At 38.2% G+C, this 22,043-nt stretch overlaps 1 protein-coding gene across 4 annotated transcripts in view; it reads left to right on the top strand.

The window, feature by feature from the left end:
• Positions 1-22,043, top strand: part of sema6a (sema domain, transmembrane domain (TM), and cytoplasmic domain, (semaphorin) 6A) — a 71,635-nt gene that overhangs the window by 31,349 nt on the left and 18,243 nt on the right. For 3 of the 4 annotated variants that reach the window (XM_083553632.1, XM_083553630.1, XM_083553631.1), the window contains exons 4-17: positions 497-557; positions 1,059-1,121; positions 1,402-1,503; positions 5,215-5,305; positions 6,017-6,136; positions 6,374-6,462; positions 7,789-8,006; positions 8,595-8,726; positions 9,593-9,748; positions 11,091-11,264; positions 12,735-12,875; positions 13,064-13,138; positions 18,120-18,178; positions 18,719-18,739. In XM_083553632.1, the coding sequence (XP_083409758.1) occupies positions 497-557; positions 1,059-1,121; positions 1,402-1,503; positions 5,215-5,305; positions 6,017-6,136; positions 6,374-6,462; positions 7,789-8,006; positions 8,595-8,726; positions 9,593-9,748; positions 11,091-11,264; positions 12,735-12,875; positions 13,064-13,138; positions 18,120-18,178; positions 18,719-18,739 (1,502 nt within the window). The remainder of the gene's footprint in view (positions 1-496; positions 558-1,058; positions 1,122-1,401; positions 1,504-5,214; positions 5,306-6,016; positions 6,137-6,373; positions 6,463-7,788; positions 8,007-8,594; positions 8,727-9,592; positions 9,749-11,090; positions 11,265-12,734; positions 12,876-13,063; positions 13,139-18,119; positions 18,179-18,718; positions 18,740-22,043) is intronic. The other variant, XM_083553633.1, reaches the window with a different exon arrangement.

The raw sequence follows: 22,043 nt of genomic DNA, 5'->3' as shown, positions 1-22,043 counted from the left end.
TTGATTAAACACACATTTACAAGTAGTCTCAAACAAATTAAACAGTTTACAGTACAGCCAGTCCCACAATCCCACCTGTCCAAAACTGAAGACTATACAATCCGACCTTTGTCAAGTATACAAACCGGGGAGGGTTTCACATAGGTTGTTTGACTTGAGTTTATCAGCACCATATGCAAGTGGAGATTTTGTTATAACCAGTCAAAACACATAACTTCTGTCTCATATTTTAATGAGTGTTGGTATCGGTTTCCTGTGCTTGAGCACTGAACTTAATTGACCTGAACAGCACAGAATGACTTGGCACTCTCCCAGCGAGCAGCCTTCCATCAGAACAAAGGCAGCTTTGTAGGTACTGAAGCCCTTTAAAACCTTTGTAGCTTGTGCCTATTCCCTGAAGTGGTGTTCATTTTAAAAAGAAAGCACACTGGAGATTGACAGTAAGGGACGATCTCTAATTCCACATTCAAATGAATTATTTTTGTCATCTTTGCAGAGATCACATATATACAGTGGACATCGACACAGCAGACACTGAGGAGATCTTTTTCAACAAGGTAAGCGGTTTGTGTCAGACTGTCTTCAGGGATACGATCCTGTACTCCATCGTAATTACTTGGCAGCACTGAAACCCAAGCAGGAGACACTCCAGCACTGTGACGCTGCTAAGCAGATTATCCTATCAAGAGTCGACGCTATGCGTCATCTATTCTAGTAAATAGGGACCCGGGAGGCTGACAATTTACACGTACATGTAACTCCCGATTATGCCAGTGATGTGGGCAGTGAAATACCAACACAGCGTGATTGATCCTGGTCCTGAGCAGGCGAGAGAGATTGATTAATGAAAGGTTACGATTTAGTATCAGTGATTTATTTAATTAGCGGTTCGTGAATGCGGCTTCGGACTTAAATCGTATGTTAGAATGACTGCTGATCTGACCTCAAGGGGTAATAAGAGACTGACATAATCCAGTCTAATGTGTTGTATTCATTGCACAAGCTTGTCTTCAGTGTAAAGCCTAAGCAGATCAGCCATCGATTTTTTCTCTCCACAGAAACTCACATGGAAGTCCAGGCAACCCGATGTGGACACCTGTAGAATGAAAGGAAAGCACAAGGTATATGGAGCATTTCTTTATTATTTTATCATGTCATCATATCACAGGATCTATTTTTTGCTCATCCAGATAATGTAATAGTTTGAAATTGAATAAAGGCTTTTAGGGCCAGGCTAATGTCATTTTGTAACATGAGACGGCATAACGTATTTGAAAATGACACAATTGGTAACGTAATGGACCGAAATAAAGGTGATAAAGTAGAACGATGAGCAGGCAAACACATAGACTTGGGTTACACAAGTTCATGCTTGAATTTGACATTTGTTCTCATCTGCAGGATGAATGCCACAATTTCATCAAGGTCCTTCTCCAGCAAACCGATGACACCTTGTTTGTGTGCGGGACCAACGCATTCAACCCTTCTTGTCGATCCTACAAGGTATCACCATCTGCCCTATGGCCTCTCTTCACACAATCCGCTGCAGATTGGAATGCGGGCAACTCAATAAAAGATGACATATAATATAGCAAGAAAGCTAAGGAGCTATGAACAGTGATGGAATATTCTCACATGAGTGATTTGCAGCTGTGGGCCCACAGTGTTGATAAAAGCAGTGGCAGCCAGTTGTGCATGGATGATTTGTTTTAGTTCCTAAAATGCTACAGGTAGTCATATGTAAGTTTGTTCTTGTTTTATGTTATGACATATTTATCACTGAGTAATGTCTTTGGCTTGATAACATGCGAGAGCATGCACTGTCTTCTGCAAGAAAGTTTGAAATGTCATTAAAAGGGCACACCAACTAGAGAAATAGCCCCTGACGCTTGCACATTTTTCTAAAGGTCTCCATGGGTGGTTTTTTTCTTCAGATTTCTGAGGTATTAATTGCTGATGTTTTTCATTCGTTACAGTTACAGAAATTGTAGGGGTGTAAAGGTCCTTTTTTTTATTTTTTATTTTTTTTTTTTTATGAACGTTGTTTACTATTAGGAACAGTTGTGTTTACAGTTTATAGTTTCCATTTTAAATAAAATGCCTGCTTGGTTTAAAAAATATATATAAAAAATATATATTATAAATCGAATTAATGCAATTCACTTTTTAATTATATCAACTAAATTGAGTATATATCCATGTCGCTAGACAGTGACACTGCGCTACTTGATCTGTACCGAAAACAAATTTGAACTGCACATGTGAAAAAAGTCATCAATGACTTTCTGTCATTGCGAACATTTTTACAACAGTCTAGCGATATGGACATATCGCATTATATTGCATTAATTGCAAGAAGTGCATTCAGTACACATGTGCATCGTATCGAAAAGGTTCTGGTTTGGTACGAATAAATGTACCATTACCTCTCTAGTTAATTAACATAAAGTCACAATATGTGTTTGTGGGCGCCTTACCATCCCAACCAAATGGAAAAACCTTTTAGAAGATTTCGGAGATTGGCTTGGGGAATTTGTGCTCATTCAGCCACAAGAGCATCAGTGGGGTCAGGCAGTGATGTCAGGTAAGGATGCATGGAGCTCAGCTGGTGTTCTGTTTCATCCCCAAGGTGTTCAGTGGGATTGAAATCAGAGCTCTGTGAAGGCCATTCGAGTTCTTTTACACCGACCATGTACAAATGGAGCTCGTTTTTTGTACAGGGGCGCGGACATGCTGGAACATGTTTGGGCCCCTTAGTTTCAGTTAAGTGAGTTTGTAAAACTGCAGCAACTTTGTGGCAGCAGTTTGGGGAAGGCTGACAAACGGGTGTAATCTTTTATCACATTTTTTTTGTATAGTGCACGTCCTTTTATTAGGCTTAGGGCCTCAAATATACTCTTTGTTCTTTGCCAAATTGCATTTGGACCCTGTTTTCTTTGTTTTTCTCAATCATTTTAGGTGTGCATACATTTTTTTTTAATAAAATTTCTCTTATTGTATCATAGTAATTTACATATTGAATTTAAAACAGCAGCATGTTCTCTAGTGAGTAAGGTGCAAAGTGGGTAAAATCACTGGCACAACAAAATGCCTCAGCCTTTTTTTAAACAAAAGGGAGTGAATTCTTTTTGCCAAGAACCGCGGTATCTGCTCACAGATTTCCCGCCTCCCAGGGATATTTGGCCCTTGCTGGGTTGTGTGACAGCGGTGTGCTTGTGTGTGTCCACCGTGGCCACTCTTTCACCTTTCCATCCTCACAGCATGATGACTCTGAAAAAGGGGCCTCTGTTCCAGGTCCAAACTCAGTTCACATTAATCAGCACCTTTCAGACAGAGAGAGAGAGAGAGAGAGAGAGAGAGAGAGAGAGAGAGAGAGAGTAAAGAGAGAAAGAGCTGAAGAGAGGGGTGGACACAAAGTACTACAGCTCTGCTCCATGCACACCCCCACACACCCCCACACACACCTCTCACCCCTAAGGGCCTATCTATAGCCCTCTCAACACTTGCCCTGGGATCATTTAGACACATACCTCAGAGTCGAACAGGCGACCAGTTCTTTGTGTGTTAATACCCCCCCTCAGCTTCCTCATATACAGGTGGTGTGGATTATGTCACCTGTTGCTGGACATAGCGGCAGGAAAATAAGGGGCACTGAGGTGATGTCCCTCACCATGTAATTACTGGAAAGAGCACACAAAAACTTCCCCTACCCATGTCAAAGAGGGGCCCTACCTAGTCCATTACGGAAACCATTAGTCCATATGGGAATGATGGGTCTTTTGGGTGTAATGTGATACGCCTCCTACGGTTGTCGACTGAATTGCCTGTGACTCTGCTGCGATTCCGGGCAAACGTCGATCCTTTGATGGAATTAATTAATATCTCAATCAATGTCATTGTTAAAGGAAAACTCCAGGATGCCAAAGTGGAGGAACACATCTGTCAAGACCTTTTTTATGATTTGTCTGGTCTATATACGATAGGGTTTTGACCTCATATATCAAACTAATCTTTAGGAGTCTCTTCCTCCCATTGAAATGCTCAGGAAAAGCTCAGTAGCATAAGGGACAGATTTAATACACACAAAAACTCTTACACCGTTAAACTGACAAATAAAAATGTATGGTGTAGTCAGTGGTGGATGAAGTACACAAAGCTTGTAGTTGAGTTAAAGTAGAGATACAGTCGGTAAAATATTACTCCAGTTAAAGTAAAAGTGCTCCCTTTAAATGTTCACTTTTACACGTAAAATTAAAAGTATAAAAGTATTTGCCTTCAAATGCACTTAGGTATCCAAAGTATTATATCTATTATGGCTTTAATGTTCCTATTATAATTTTTGTAACAAGGCTTTTGCTTAATCAAATCAGTTTATGTGAAAAGACTCTAATTTTACTCTCAGCACATAGAATGATAATAATGAGTTTCACACTGATTGATATCTATTCAAATTATCATGAGCCTAAAACCTTCTTTTCAACTACTTAAAAAACAATCATGCAGATCAGGCAATGGGTGTTGTGACAAGTTAGAATCAGGAGTTTCTTTGTCATGAACTGTATGTTTGTGTTAAATAGAAGCCACCAAGCACCAATCAAAAAAGTTTAACACAAAGATCTCATGCTCTACCCTGATTGCATGCTTGACCAGCTATGTTTTTTATCCACTAATATATAAAAGGAATGACTGATTTCACTAAATGTAGTTGAGTAAAAAAAGTTAAATTTTTGACAGAAATGTTTTTCTTGGTGTTCTTTTTCTTTGGTTTAACACGTCATGATAGGAAATGTTAATTAGGCTTCTGGTGTGGGCTTCTGATATTTCTTACTCTCAAGCAGAAATTCAAAATTTTCCGAGCTTTCAGCATGACCTTTTTCACTTTGTAGATAATAGCTCTTTCCGCCAAGAAAAAAATAGAATATGAAATGACCTGTTTGGAAGCCAAAAAGGGTGGCGTAAGCAGTTAAACTTTTTGGCAAGCTTGAGCCATTGTCAAGAGCAAGAAATGCTGTTAAAAATAACTCCTTGAGAAAAAAACTATGTACTCTGATATACTTTTTTGTCACAAATTAAATTTTTTTTGCCTCATATTCATTATGTTCATTTTGTTTGCTTTTGGAACTGAACAGACTGGCATTGTTGCACTATGTTAAGGGAGGCCTTGCTGCTCCCTTGAGTGTAGTTGAACTCTAACCTTTGGCTTCCTTTCTCTAGACGGACACTCTGGATGCACTTGGGGAGGAGATTAGTGGAATGGCCCGGTGCCCGTATGATGCCAAGCATGCCAACGTTGCCCTGTTTGCTGGTGAGACATCTAATGAACTGTTTTTTATAAGAACACTTAAAACACTTGCTAATTTGCTCATTATGGAAAATTGGATTTACTTGGATCATTTTATTTCTAGACAGTTGATACTCAGTAATAGCTGCAGGACATGCCCCAGCTTTTAAATAGCGAAAGAGATCGGCATCATTAGGCCAATTAAAAAAAAGCATGTGAGGAAATCAGGGAACTCCGAGGCGGACTGAGGCTGGTGGCAGTCATTTATGCGACAGTTGCTCTCTGTTTCTGGGAAGAGCATGTTGCTTGGCAAGATTTCGCCTGTGGTCAGTTTGGAAACACATGAAACTATTGTGACACTAGAAAAAAAAAGCGGAGTCCTCCCTGAAAAATTGGAATTAAAAATAACTCCCAAGATGGAAAACCCATGTGATTCATCTCTTTTTTAGTGGCTTGAGAATGCAGTCCAAATCGTAGTCTGCTAAAGTGATTCAAGCGATTGTCATAGTTACACTAATTACTTTGTTGCTATTATATGTTTTATTTGTTTTTGCCAATGAAGAGCAAACATTTTACTATGAGTCATTAACTTTTACTTACAGTGCAAGCCTCATCTCTGGTAGTGGTACATTGGTTTTTGGTTTGGAACTTCCCAGGGTTGGGCTTTGTGAATGCTTGTGTAGAAAATTTCATGCAGTGGAACCTTTTAGTATGTACGTGATGTTTATTTTGTAGATGGAAAGTTGTACTCTGCTACGGTCACTGATTTCCTGGCCATCGATGCGGTTATTTATCGTAGCCTGGGAGACAGTCCGACTTTGCGCACAGTAAAACACGATTCAAAGTGGCTGAAAGGTAAGTAAACAGAGAAACTGTGTGGGATTATGTTTTTATACAGAGGAGAGCACATCTCTAAATGTTGCTTAGAACCAGAGCCAGGCTACATGACAATTCTTTCCATTTTCTGGTTTTGTACTACTACTTAGTTTTATTAAATCTTTAGCTTAAACTTTAACTATAATATTATAAAACTGATATATGATATATGTCACTATTCATTTGGTTAAATAACTTTTTTCTTTTTTTTTGCAGAGCCCTATTTTGTTCAGGCAGTAGATTACGGGGACTTCATTTACTTTTTCTTTCGAGAAATTGCTATGGAATATAACAGCATGGGAAAGGTGAAAACCCTGTTCATGATATGGCTTTTGATTAAAATAACTTGTAATGTCTACCTTTTCCTCCTTGATTGCCACAGGCGGAAAAAAAAAATCAAAGGTCCTAGGAAGAAAACAGGAAGTGGGTTGTGGGGTGGGTCACTGATATTGGAGACAGTTTTCAGGAAGGGTCAGCCAGTTTCAAAATAGGAAAACCCACTCAGGATGGAGGGCCTAAAAATAAACAAAAGCACCATAGACATTGTTTGAATTGGTTGAAGTACTAAAATAGTTTGATATTTCTGCAGAAGCACCTGCTGCATATTGAAGCCTAAGTCACGAACACGTAATTAGGAATTAAAGAGAATTCATTTCATTAATTTGACCCTGTTTTTGTAATTGTTTGTGTCAGTTTACATGGTGCTGTTCATATGTGCATGTGCTCTGTGGCAGATAATTACTTGTAGCACGATCACTAACCATGATTTTCACTGTATATTAGGTTGTGACGGTACACAAATTTCGGTTCATACATAGGTTTTTAAGTCACGGCTCAATTACGCTAGTTAGGGGGAAGAAATGCAAAACATAAAATTGCTTGTCTTTTTCTTTTAACATTTTTATTATTATTATTATTATTATTATTATTATTATTATTATTATTATTGATTATTATTAACAATATAACATCAACAGTTTACATTTTTTAAAACAATTTTAAATAAAATGCCTGCTAATTTAAATATATAGATTCAGTTTAAATTAATGCAATTCAGTTTTTTATTATATTGATTAAATTAATTAGTATATATCCATATTTCTGGCCAGTGACACTGCACTATTCGATCCATATGGGAAACACGATTTGTACTACGCATGTTAGAAAACACAAATATTGTTCTGATGACTTTCAATTATTGCCAATGCTTTTACAGCAGTCTAGCGATATGAGTATATACTCAATTTATTCAATATCATAAAAAGTGTATTGCGTTCATTTGATTTATTCGATTTTATTTTGATATATTTTATTTTAGCGAGAGCACGTGAGAGGCTAAACAAACTTTAATATGTTTGTGAGGGAACTCACGTTTTGCCCGTAAAACAAGATTTGCATATGAACAAGTGTACCAATACACCTCTAATATATATTATTTATATATCATATATTTATAGATTTAGAGATTTTCAAAGGAGGAACAAGATATTTAGTGACAACACTATTAAATGTTATTGTAAGATAAATCTGAATTATTTTATTGTAAAAAAAAAAACACTATCCAGTTAGTTTTGCACTCAAACATAACTGCTCACATGATCAATCAGTCTGTATGACCATCTTTTTGCCAGGTGGTCTTCCCACGAGTAGCTCGTGTGTGTAAGAATGACCGTGGCGGCTCACAACGAGTACTGGAGAAACAGTGGACATCTTTCTTAAAGGCTCGCCTCAACTGCTCCATCCCAGGCGATTCGCACTTCTACTTCAACATCCTGCAAGCCGTAACCGGCGTCATCCGCATCAATGGTCGTGATGTTGTCATGGCGATCTTCTCCACGCCATTTAACAGGTATGCGTTTGTTTGTTTTTAATTCAGAGGCAAATCTAATCCATTGGGAAAGTTTGATCCGTCAGTAATGAATAGAAAATAGACCTGGCAGCTACTTTCTTAATCTAAATTTGAATCAAAGAGCTGGCATAATGCTCATGGTTCTAATGCTCAATTCCTAAGTCGTAGCGATTTGTAGCAGGGCAATTAAGCTTGCGTAATGGGCCAAACAACTACAAAATTTCAATAAGAGTTTCAGTAAGGGCCATATACATAGTTAATCCAAGCGCAGAGAATGAACCGCTATTGACTGGAAGTTCCAGCCATACAGTGCATACAGGGATGCATTAGTCATTGTTTCTGGGCAACTGCTTCGACAATATGCCGGTTCATATTTTGGATTTATTACTCAGATTTACAGTTTTGGCCACAGAGGTTAACAGAATCCCATCTCTGTAATTATCACAATTCTGTCCTTGTGCGCTCTTTGTTCCGCTGAAGCTGCATAGTTGACGAGACAAATGACGAGGAATGATTCAGAGTTCTGTTATGTACACAGTAGCGGGTATCCGCAGGCGAATTACTGCATGTCTCTTGGCTCCTCTGTAGCATTCCAGGCTCAGCCGTGTGCGCCTACGACATGGCGGACATCGCCACGGCTTTCACCGGCCGCTTTAAAGAGCAAAAGTCACCAGAGTCGACCTGGACACCAGTACCTGAAGATAAAGTTCCCAAGCCCAGGTATTTACCAGTGTTTTTTCCTGTGTTTCTTTAAATCCCCCCCAGAGATTTCTTGAAAGCGCCTCATTTCGAGCGATTGGGCAACGGTGCACTGAACAACAACGCCTTTGTGCTCTTTCGTCAGAGATGATGTTTAGGATTCTGTGATATGGCGCCAACTGCAGTCATGAATATTTACAATTGACTTAGGGAGATATTATGTAGGTCTTATAAATAAATCATTGCCACACTGGGCAATTCTCTTTGAATAACATTACTACCATGCCATGCCATGAGAGAAAAAGTCAAAGAAAAAAAGAAGTGTGGATATCAGCAAATGAGGCATGAGCTCATTTTCCAGATGGTTGACTAATTTTCCAAATGCACCAGTTAGCCTGGTCAATCTTTGTCCTCCGTCCCTCTAATTATCACACCAAGAGTGAGCTGCATTTCCCCTGAAATAGCATTTTACTCGAAGGAAAGACTTAGGGTAGACAATTGAGAGGTTCTTCTAGCATCCATATGGTGTGTCAATGTGCCATGTGCAACAGGTGTTTTCCTGGTGCTGATTAGCATCAAATTATGTGTTTGTAGGAAACAGGGTCAGGTGTTAATGAGCACAAAGGTACTTACTCTTCTTTTATGTGATCCTTATTTTATCATTACATGTTGCTAGTGTTTTTTTTCTGTCATATGCTGTGAGTGTATGCAATACTGCACTTAGAACAGTGAATTGAATTTATGGAGTATACAGTATGCTTACATTTCTTTCTTTCTTTCTTTCTTTCTTTCTTTCTTTCTTTCTTTCTTTCTTTCTTTCTTTCTTTCTTTCTTTCTTTCTTTCTGTCTGTCTGTCTGTCTGTCTGTCTGTCTGTCTGTCTGTCTAGGCCTGGCTGCTGTGCTGGAACACCATCAGCAGAGAAATACAAAGTGTCCAATGAGTTTCCAGATGACACACTAAACTTCATAAAGATGCACCCCTTGATGGATGAGGCCGTAGCATCTATAGCCAACCGGCCCTGGTTTCTAAAGACAATGGTCCGGTGAGCATTCGCTTCCGATTGCATTGGCCTCCATGCACAATTGAGGCCTAGTGATTGTTTTCTAGCACACATTTATCTTAAATAGCGGGACCACAAATCCAAGAGTAGATAGGGAAGGCTTATAAGAAATTATATCATGAATTCACAATCCTGTCACCCGAAATCTTATTCCATATTGGTGCTTCCCTAATAATATGTGTGAATTAATGGTTTCTATTTAGCATGATAATTCTTCTCAACTGACCATTAGATCTAGGCATTTGTAATTCAGATTGATGGCCAGGTCAAATTCAGACTCAAATCAATTAATCTTGTATATAGAGCAGGGGGTTGGAATATCTGCCTCAGCTGCAGGAAGTGAGCTAGACACTCAATCCAGAATAAGATTCTATCTCCTCTTTTGCCTGGAGGAGGTAATTTAAATTCATTTGTTTCTTCTTCTTTTTTTTCTTCTTTTCAAATTAGAACAGTTTTAGACAGTAAAAATCGATGTTCCTGTTAGAGGATATATTTCATCTGACCCTTCAGATTTTTACACTAACAGTGATTTTCTTAGCAACCTTATGTAAAGGGAACTTGCTTAAGGGTAGCTTGGCAGTGTTGGGATTTAAACTCATGACTGTCTGATCAGAGGTCCAACCATTTTCTATGTACTGGTTAAATAATTGTGCACAAGGGCAACATTGTGGCACAACATGTACTGTTGCTCCCTTACTGCTCCAGGATGCCCAGTTTATTCCTGAGTTCAGGTTACTATTAGCATATTTTGGACATGTTCTTCATGTGTTTTCCTGGGTTTACTCCTAAAACTTGGATTTCCTCTCAAAAGCCTTCCATGTAGAGGATTGGTGACTTAAAATTTCCTTTTAGTATAAATAAGTGTGTGCATATTATACAATGAATTGGCATCCCGTTTAGGATGTATTCCCATGTTGCACTGATCGCTGCTGGATTCACAATAAGTCTGACCAGGATAAAAGACCAGGATGCTACACTATTGAAAATTGAATCCTGTAGTCTCTTATCGTTTCCTTCCTTACCCATTTTAGAACTCTAGATCCAAAAGTATGGCAGAAATTTCCATGATAATTTATTTGTCTTAGCAGTTTCATCTCACCCAGCTTTAATTATTTTGAAATTGTATTTGCATACTGATTTGAGTATTATAGATACATTTGATTAACATGGAGGTCAGCTCAGTAATTGGAGCAGCAGACGGCAGACAACAGTCTCATTTCTACAGCCAGAACGGAGCTAAATGTTATTAAGTCGGAGAATCACAGAGCGATTTCATTATCTCAACTCTGCTGCATCACACATTATTCTTTCTTCACTCTTCCAGATATCGGCTCACTCGCATTGCGGTGGATAACGCCGCTGGGCCCTATCGCAACTACACTATTGTTTTCCTGGGCTCTGAGAGAGGCATAATCCTCAAGTTTCTGGCTAAAATAAGCAGCGGTTTTCTGAACGACAGCCTCTTTCTGGAGGAGCTGAGCATCTACAACCCCGAGAAGTATGTATTCCATTAGAAACACACCACCATCGTGCAGATCATTAAAAAAAAATTCAGGTTTCAGTCCCTCGATTGTGGTGAGCAAAATTAAAGGGAGCAGAGTGGAACTTTTGCAGCTGGGCCATTACCACGAAGCCCCGCTGAAAGTATGGCAAATGATTAAAGTATTTCAGAGCCGTAAAAAGAAAAGGGGGGAATTGGATGAATGTCTCAAAGCTTAGCTGAGATCCCCTCTTTTCTTAGATGTGATAGAGGTTTGGAACCTGCTGCTGTGGAATAAACAGAGAAACAGAGGCCAAATGTAATTTTCGGATAAAAACTGGAGTTAGTCAGTGGTTATGAGAGATTTCAAAATGCTACTGAGCTGTGTCATGTGACAAAGTCGGGATTTGGGAGAGCGTGCAATGCAACCTCCAAACATACAGTGTGGCGGTTTCTGTGCGTTTCCTGGCTAAGAGCCATATGGCTTTGTTTTAGCAGTTAGCGTAAGTAACGGATCTGAGTATAGACCCTTACTGCAGACTGCAAAAGGAAAATAAGTGCTTGATGTAATTGAGAAAAACCTATGCATGCAGTCCGGCTGTCAAAAAGTTTCATTTAAATATGACCATTAGATGTGTGGGATTTTTCTTCGATTTTATTTCCTACTGGGCAACCACAAAATACACTTCATAGCTAATTGCTAAATGATTCTTAATTATTTCAGTATGCACATATACTGTATTAAACTGGTCTGCTTGTTTGCACTGGGTAAGGTTTATGTCACATTGACATTGTTGCACAGAACAGTCCAAAAGCACTGAATATGCAGTAGGATCCAAATGTCTAGACCACTAGTGAAAATGCACAAATGTTTTCATTACAAATTATATTATTATAGTCTGTTTCCACTCAATGTTTTTTTCTCATCACTGGCTCTCTCATTATGGAAAAACGTACAATTATAAGGAGCAAACTTTATCCGTGTAAAGCTGCTTTCAGACATTATTAAAACCGCTATACAAATAAAAAAATAATTTTATTGAATTATTATTATTAGCAATAACCTGTGGGAAATGTTGAACTGAAGAAATGTCAGAGATTCTTATAATTTGGTAGGTCTACATTTTTGCTGTAGTGACAAACAAAACCTTAGATCTAGATGTATAGACTGTAGAACAAATCTATCCGTGTTTCCTCTGAACCTCTGTGCTTAAATGGAAGGTATACCACTCTGACAATCTGACCTTTTATACAAAGGAGTTAACATGGTTAATTTGTCTTCATTTGTCTTCATTTTCATATAGTAGTGACCTTGAAATTGTCAGGCATCTTGGATACTGACAAGTCAAGCTGTCGCACATTTGCATTTGCAAATTTTTCGAAATTCGAAGACTTTCTGTTTTTTTCCAGATTCAAATAAAAACTTATATGACCTTTTATTGTAGTTTTGTCAGAGTTTTAAACCCCACTGGCCATGTATTCTTTCAGGTGCAGCATTGACGGCGTAGATGACAAGCGCATCATCAGCATGGAGATCGACAGCAAGAGTCACTCACTTTTCGTGGCTTTCACGTCTTGTGTGGTAAAGGTGCCTCTTTCACGCTGCGAACGACACGGGAAGTGCAAGAAGTGAGTCTGGCTCAGCCTCCGACAATAATGTTATCAACAATGAATGCAATAGTGTTTATTTTATTTCTGAGAAAAGATGTGGGATGTAAACAGTATGAGAAGAGGTTGAAGAGCATCCATGGGTCATGGGCTTGCTAATCCTGGTTAAAGACATCAGAATAGAGCAGCTGTATGTTCTTCTGTCACAGGTCCTGTATCGCCTCCAGGGATCCGTACTGCGGCTGGGTGTCGGAAGGCGCTTGCCGAGAAATCACAAGCACAAAGTACGCTATTCTGAAGCATACAACTATAAGTTGATATTATGTTTGTCTAATCATTCTACTGTTTTTAAGCACTTTTATATATTAATATATATTAGAGGGAATATATTAGAAATCAAGCTGATATACTGTAATGTTGAAGGGGAATACTTTTCTTCTATACGTACAGGCTTATCTGTTCCTAGATTTCCTAGCAATTTTCCATTCTTTGTGCGATTTTGTCGAAGGAACGGTGATGTTATACATTCGTTAGAAAATTGGAAAAATGTCCTCTGGTCTTTGTCCAATTTTTCACTCCCCACTTAAGGTGAAACTGTGCGTACTGAAGACTTCATTTTCTGCTCTTGACTGACAGCAGTGGAATTAGTTTGTTCCTGTTGCATCCCATATTTCTAAGGAAGTGTTCGTTTTTAAATTATTCTCTTCTCACCACATTTGTAAAGAGTAGCTAGTTAATGTAGCCTTCCTGCAAGCTTTAACCAATCTGGCCATCAGGAGGTGTCTTCAAAACTGCTTTTTTTTTTTTGCACCATTCTGGGTATACTCCGGGGACTATTGTGTGTGAAAATCCCAAGGGAGATCAGCACTTTCGAAAATGATCAAAGCATCCAATTTAGCAACAACACTCATGCCACAGTCTATTTTTTCTCATTCCGCTGATGTTTGATTTGGACATGAACTAAAGCTGTTGAGCGGAATCTGCATCATTTTCTGATGACCGGCTGATAATTGCATAAATGTGCAGGTGTTCATAATAAATTGACCCTGATTAATAATTCATAGCTTGTTTACTATGCTGCCGTGGTTTCTTCCCGAGCAAATCACACAGCATTCCCACAGTGAGAGATAAATCATTCTGCAGATATAGAAGTCACTAGACCAGTAGCGGGCCTTGCTCATGTGGAAAGTGACCAGCCATTGCACACTATTTTATTCTATCCTGTTATTATTTCCTTAGGCTTGTCTGCTATGATTGAGCATTTGACTTTGAAAATTGAGTAGAGAGAGGCATTAAGAGGTTAGATGACCTCACCCTGCCTGAACAGTGCTTCTGAAGTGACTGAGTAGAGGATTACATGGTTATGATCTGTTGGCTTTTGTGGTTAGCAATTGAAAGGCATTTGGCTCAACACTTTGTGCAGCATTTAATGGAAAGTGTCAATGTAAAATGGGCCTCGGAGAGAAACAGTTGAAAGTTCAGACTTTCCTAGTTTGTCACTATGCACTGCAAAACTTTGGAGTTAGATTTGTGTTTGTCTATGGTTTGTTGCACTTAGTCAGAAAAAGAACTGAACCTTGACAATGTTTTGCCTCTTTGTCAATAACACAGAAAGACTCTATAACCTGTAGTCTGGTGTGTGTACAGCTGACTCAGTGTGACACTTAGATGTTATATACACTGCATCTCTATTCACAAAGTACAGCAAGCAAGTGCATTATATATATACATATATATATATATATATATATATATATATATATATATATATATATATATATATATATATATATATATATATATATATATATATATATAAATAACTATATTCCTATTTGGAAAAATGAGTTAACTTTAGATAAATTAAACTTTTAGCCAGAATGGCACGTGCATGAAGGTTGGCCTGTTTCCTCCAAACACATGACTGAGCACCATCAGGAACAGCAGGTTTAACAAGCCCAAAAAACAATAAGTCACAGTATGAGAACAGAATAGTTGATTCCTCAGTGATATGGCTTTATTTCCACTTTAGACTACATCAAGGCTTTTATTTGGGAAAACTTCTTTCTACCTTTTAAAAGGAAATGAAGAAACCTACAGAATTATATTGAAACGAACCAAAATATATTTTTATACCAAAAAATATTATTAACAATAAGATGCAAATAATAAAGACATTTATTTCTATAAATCCCTTAATTAAATGCATGTTACTGCATTATATTGCTTTATATAAATGCATTACAAATGCATAGTCATGCGTAGAATCGCTAAATTCTCATCAACTCATTTACAATCGAATGTGTTCACGTTTTTAATATTAATATTATTATTAATTATTAGTTATTATATTAGTGAAATAATGATGGGTTATAAGTGATAATTGCTGCAATTATGCTGATAAGCAGCTTTAATTAGTACAATAATGAATGATAGCTCATACCACGTTACCCATTTGATTGACCTCTTGGCACACCAGCTTATATTAAAAAGTATTGTGATTTTTTTTTTATTGTGTTTAAACTTTACCTGTTCACAGTTCTGTTTAGTTCAGCTGTACATTTGAGAAATCCTCAATAATTGACCCATTTTTCAAGCTCAACATTGAAAAAGAGTTTTATGTAAGACCGCCTGTAGTGCAAAAAAAACGAATGGAATATTGCCATTGAGGGCAGGTGTTTTTGTTTGGACACCACTACTTTAATCTTCTTTGTGGACAGTTGGCTTCTGTCCTAAGTCTTCCATTGTTTTAATGTTTGGCTCTTTTCTTGTTAAAAGCTCTAGAGACAAATCTGTACTTCTTGGCGGAGGCAAACTTTTTTAAAGCTATCCTGACAGTTAGCAGAATTCAAAATGTCATCTTCTATAAATCTATCTATCTATCTATCTATCTATCTATCTATCTATCTATCTATCTATCTATCTGTCTGTCTGTCTGTCTGTCTGTCTGTCTGTCTGTCTGTCTGTCTGTCTGTCTGTCTGTCTGTCTGTCTAATTAACTTCTTTACTTTGATTCAGTGTGACACTCGGATATTATATGCACTGCATTTTTATTCACAGTGTGCAAGTAATTTAAACACCTAATATATATATATATATATATATATATATATATACAGTGAGGAAAATAAGTATTTGAACACCCTGCTATTTTGCAAGTTCTCCCACTTAGAAATCATGGCGGGGTCTGAAATTGTCATCGTAGGTGCATGTCCACTGTGAGAGACATAATCTAAAAAAAAAAATCCAGAAATCACAATATATTATTTTTAAACTATTTATTTGTATGATACAGCTGCAAATAAGTATTTGAACACCTGTCTATCAGCTAGAATTCTGACCCTCAAAGACCTGTTAGTCTGCCTTTAAAATGTCCACCTCCAATACATTTATTATCCTAAATTAGTTGCACCTGTTTGAGGTTGTTAGCTGCATAAAGACACCTGTCCACCCCATACAATCAATAAGAATCCAACTACTAACATGGCCAAGACCAAAGAGCTGTCCAAAGACACTAGAGACAAAATTGTACCTCCACAAGGCTGGAAAGGGCTACGGGGAAATTGCCAAGCAGCTTGGTGAAAAAAGATCCACTGTTGGAGCAATCATTAGAAAATGGAAGAAGTTAAACATGACTGTCAATCTCCCTCGGACTGGGGCTTCATGCAAGATCACACCTCGTGGGGCCTCAATGATCCTAATCAGCCCAGAACTACATGGGAGGAGCTGGTCAATGACCTGAAAAGAGCTGGGACCACCGTTTCCAAGGTTACTGTTGGTAATACACTCAGACGTCATGGTTTGAAATCATGCATGGCACTAAAGGTTCCCCTGCTTAAACCAGCACATGTCCAGGCACGTCTTAAGTTTGCCAATGACCATTTGGATGATCCAGAGGAGTCATGGGAGAAAGTCATGTGGTCAGATGAGACCAAAATAGAACTTTTGGGTCATAATTCCACTAAACGTGTTTGGAGGAAGAAGAATGATGAGTACCATCCCAAGAACGCCATCCCTACTGTGAAGCTTGGGGGTGGTAGCATCATGCTTTGGGGGTGTTTTTCTGCACATTGGACAGGGCGACTGCACTGTATTAAGGAGAGGATGACCGGGGCCATGTATAGCGAGATTTTGGGGAACAACCTCCTTCCCTCAGTTAGAGCATCGAAGATGGGTCGAGGCTGGGTCTTCCAACATGACAATGACCCAAAGCACACAGCCAGGATAACCAAGGAGTGTCTCTGTAAGAAGCATATCAAGGTTCTGGCATGGCCTAGCCAGTCTCCAGACCTAAACACAATAGAGAATCTTTGGAGGGAGCTTAAACTCCGTGTTTCTCAGTAACAGGCCAGAAACCTGACTGATCTAGAGAAGATCTGTGTGGAGGAGTGGGCCAAAATCCCTCCTGCAGTGTGTGCAAACCTGGTGAAAAACTACAGGAAACGTTTGACCTCTGTAATTGCAAACAAAGGCTACTGTACCAAATATTAACATTGACTTTCTCAGGTGTTTAAATACTTATTTGCAGCTGTATCATACAAATAAATAGTTAAAAAAATCATACATTGTGATTTCTGGATTTTTTTTTTGAGATTATGGCTCTCACAGTGGACATGCACCTACGATGACAATTTCAGACCCCTCCATGATTTCTAAGTGGGAGAACTTGCAAAATAGCAGGGTGTTCAAATACTTATTTTCCTCACTGTATATATATATATATATATATATAAATACTGATTATCCTAGAAAAAAATTATCCTTTCCCAAAATGTAATGTGCATGAAGATTTACTTGTCTTTTCTAATTGCATGACTGAGTGTTCATCAGGAATAGCAGGTTCAACCTGACCATAAAATAATAATAGACATAAAACAAAAAGTCTTTGTTAGAGCACAGAATATGTCATTCCTTAGTGACATGACTATATTTGTTTATTTATTTATTTTGGATTGCATTTGGGCTTTTAGATGAGAAAATTTTGAAGAACCTTCAAGCATTATATTACAGCTATACTTATGAAATCATTATCTACATATTAAAATCAACCAAAAATGTTCTAAACTATTCAAGTACATTTTCTCCTAAAAGTTTTTAAAATGTTATATTAATGTCTTGGCCCTTAGTTGTAAGTCAGTAAGTCCCATTGGAAAATGGAGGGTGTGGCTCAGGGTTCGAGCGCGGCTGTTCCTTGCATGGGCTTGTTTGAGGCAGCAGGGCTACAGCAGCTCACCACTGTGTGTCTTGTCTCTGTTGATTATGCAGATGGCCATTCGAGCAGGACGTGGAGCAGGGCAACACAGATGGACTGGGAGACTGCCAAAGTAAGCAAGGGCCTCTTCCCTCTTACTCTGTCTCTCCCTATCATTCTCTTCACTCTCTTTTTCTCTCTCCTGTTTATCTGGGCTCAGCCTTGACCCTGTCCTTCAGCTGCAGAAACACACTATACACAAGGATCTGCTTTAGATAGACAGAGACACACAGACACACACACACACACACACACACACACACACACACACACACACACACACACACACACACACACACACACATTGACAAAAGCTTGCATTGTGACCTATTCACATAGCTACTCTAAGCCTTAAAGAAGCATTCATTTATTACATCATTTTATCTGTGGTGAATAGCGAAATAGCTGTAAACTGCTTTCTTTTTTATTCTGCACTTATTTACAATGTAACTAAATGTTTTGTTGCTGTGATGCTGGCCATGATGTTCATTAAAGGCTTTTTCTTTTTACTATTTTCCTATTATACACAAAAAAAAAATAATTAGTACAACATGCGTATTTTTCTTAACCCGACTGTAATACATTAACACATTTTTTCACTTGCTTTTTTCAGACTCCTTTGTGGCTCTAAATGGTAAGTGGTATAAGTCAGAAGCTACTTGCATGAAGCCAGACCTCATTAATTTCTCACAAGCATTCAATCTTGCACTCCCAGGTCACACACTTAATTTCTTGAGGCTTTCCTTTCTTCTTTTATCTGACTCCCCATGTTTGTAAAGAAAAACACATACTTTAGTTCCTCTGCTGCCTTTAATCCTCTGTGGACATTAAGCCAAGATTTCAAATTCCAAAATTCATTTTACCGGCACATTTTTTTTTTCATATAAAAAATTTCCTTTTTTTCCTGCCTGGCACAGTGATCTTTTAGCAGCTCAGCTACACTCGCTCAATTTCTACCCAGTTAGCTAAATTTCGAGACACTTCTCCTCCCTCCCTGCCATAACTCTCCCCCTTTTCTATTCTGTGCAAGCCTTCACTGGTCCCATTGATTCGTTCTGACCTTTGATTTCCTAATTGGATGGATCTAGCTGCTTAATAGAAGACGGCTTTGTGGGTTAGCGATGTGGCCAAATGCAAATGGTGGAAGCTGTTTACAGAGGCTGAACAGCGGCGTGTTCTTCGAAGCTCCTTTAGAAATTATTCATGAAATACAATCCGGCAAATGCGGGCCACATCAGTGTTGTGCATATGCACACACACACACACACACACACACACACACACACACACACACACACACACACACACACACACACACACACACACACACACAAAAGCACCCATAAACCCACCATACGTTCAAATTGGCACAGAAAAGAACGTTAACTATTTAGTTGGAAGTAGGTGGTGAGAATGTCTATCTTCCTGACCTACATATCGCATTATTTCTCAACCCGGGTGGAAAAGGTTTTATTATCCTTAGCATTTATGATAAAAATAGGAATTGTAAATATTTCTGCTTTCATTCCTGCTTCTCTTGTCCTCTGCTTCTTGGATTCACACTGCACAAAATGTACACTAACGTTTGCTTGCTTTACGTATATTATCTATATGATTTCAGATTGCATTTAAAAATGTAATCAAACACTTCCCTCCCTTGTGCAAACTGGTGAATGTGTGGCGAAACAGGATGAAACCTCGGATGAAACAGCATCATTTTCACCCGCTTCCTTTCTGAATACCTCCATTTCCCTTCGCACACACACACACACACGCACACACACACACACACACACACACACACACACACACACACACACACACACACACACACACACACATTAATACTTTTAATACTTTAAAATATAGGCCTTTTTTAGCAAAGTGTAATTTTCTATTCTTTTTAACTAGTAAAAAGAAGTTGGCATTTCAGAGATTTTTTCCCCCTACCAAGCTCAAGCCTTTACTTTGTGTATGTGTGTCATCTGCCTCTATCCCACTTTTCCTGGCCGTGGAAAATGAATTATAAAATAGCTCTGTCACACTAATCACTCAGCCTCCAGCACATTTTTAAATAAATCATTTTAATGATAGCTACTGGGAGATCATGAAGCTGTTGCACATGACAGACCAATGGCAAACAACTACAGATTCAGACCCTTCAGACTAAAACATACAGTCATGAAACAGGAGGTCCTGATTATTCAATTAATATATAAAAGCATTTTATTAATATTTCATCAAAATAATCAGCGTAATCGAGTAATTGGGTGACTTAGGTGTAAAAAAGTCTAAGCTTTGTACGTGTCTAAGTGAAAAAAAAAGAAAAGAGCAAAAGAGAGGATAATTTATTTAAAGCCTGTTTTTGGTCTTTCATGTGATTTGTTCTGCACATTGCCACAGGCTTCAAAAAAAAGGGCTCATTTTAATTGGTAGAATTTGAGTGACTATGAGCAGTTTTTTTTGGCGCGTATCCAGAGCCGTAGATGCGAGCAAGGTAATTCATGCCCTGTATGATAAGGTAAAGGAGGATTCGCAAAAAGGGCAAATTTGTCAGCCCCTGAATTGGATGTTGGTACAATGAACATATCTTGCAAGGTCACCAGGCTCACAAGGCCAAAGTGGAGCTGTGCTCGAGTGACACATAGACAATGCTTAGCACATAGTTCAGTTTATGCACCAGGAGCTGTAGCCATGCTTTAAAGGTCAGAGCTTAATTGAGCGCTTATGTTCTTTATGACTTAAAATTACTTGATTTAAATATGGAGCAAAATCAAAAAGCTTTTTTTTTTTTTTTTGAGCTGAGCGATAAAAATGGTTTGTTTTTGTAATTATAGAGTAGATTTTAGTTTCTTTAAAGTTTTCAGGTCTCATTTGATTGTAAAAAAAATATCAGGAAGATGTCTAAGCATGTAAAAGGCTGTTGCATAGTTTGTCTCTGGATGAAGATTTATTAGGTGTTATAAAACTTTACACTTGCCATAAACTCAAAAGGTTCTATTTATACATTATGGATAACAGCATGCACTCTCAAGAAAAAACAAAATGTACCTTTTCTTACTAGGGAAGTACCTTTTGTGTGATTTAATACCCAGAAAGATGATATCCCATTGAGGCAGGGATATCCAAAATTTGATCACTTGAAACACCTCAACAAAATATTAATCATATTACACTTTGGTCCTTTAAAATGTGCCTGTTGAAGGAACTAAAAGTTAATTGGACAAGCTACAATATTATAATCATACACTGATCAGGCATAAGTTTATGACCACTTGCCTAATATTGTGTTGGTCCCTCTTTTGCTTCTAAAACAGTCCCGACCATTGAGCATTAACAGCATTAACTTCTTCAGCAATTTGAGCTACAGTTGCTCGTCTGACATGGGCCAATCTATGACCCTGTCGCTGGTTCACCACTGTTCCTTCCTTGGACCACCTTTGATAGATACTGACAACTGCAGACCGGGAACAGACCCAGTCATCTAGTCATCACAATTTGGCCATTGTTAAAATCACTCAAATCCTAACACCTGCCCATTTTTCCTGCTTTATACACATCAAATTGTTCACTTGCTGCCTAATATATCCCACCCACTAACAGGTGCCCTGATGAAAAGATAATCAGTGTTATTCACTCACCGGTTATAATGTTATCATGTCATAATGTTACGCCTGGACATTGTAAATCAGATAATTGTTTTTAATACTTACATACAAATTTACTTTAGTTAATATTCTTTCAAAAATATAGGAAACTGCTTTGCCACTACTTAACTAATAATGTTCTGTGCCCAATTTCATAAAAGTTCTTTTAGTCAGGATAGCTTTGAACTTATTCTCTTTTTGGATGGTCCATGATTTGTTTCATTCATGTCTCATGATTAAATTCCATAATTACCACAACAATCTCTTGGCATATGAGGCACATGCATTTGA

Source organism: Silurus aristotelis (genome assembly GCF_946808225.1).
Source record: "Silurus aristotelis genome assembly, chromosome: 11".
Lineage (NCBI taxonomy): Eukaryota > Metazoa > Chordata > Actinopteri > Siluriformes > Siluridae > Silurus > Silurus aristotelis.
The sequence above is the reverse complement of the archived record's forward strand: the minus strand, read 5'-3'. Positions and strand labels throughout refer to the sequence as shown.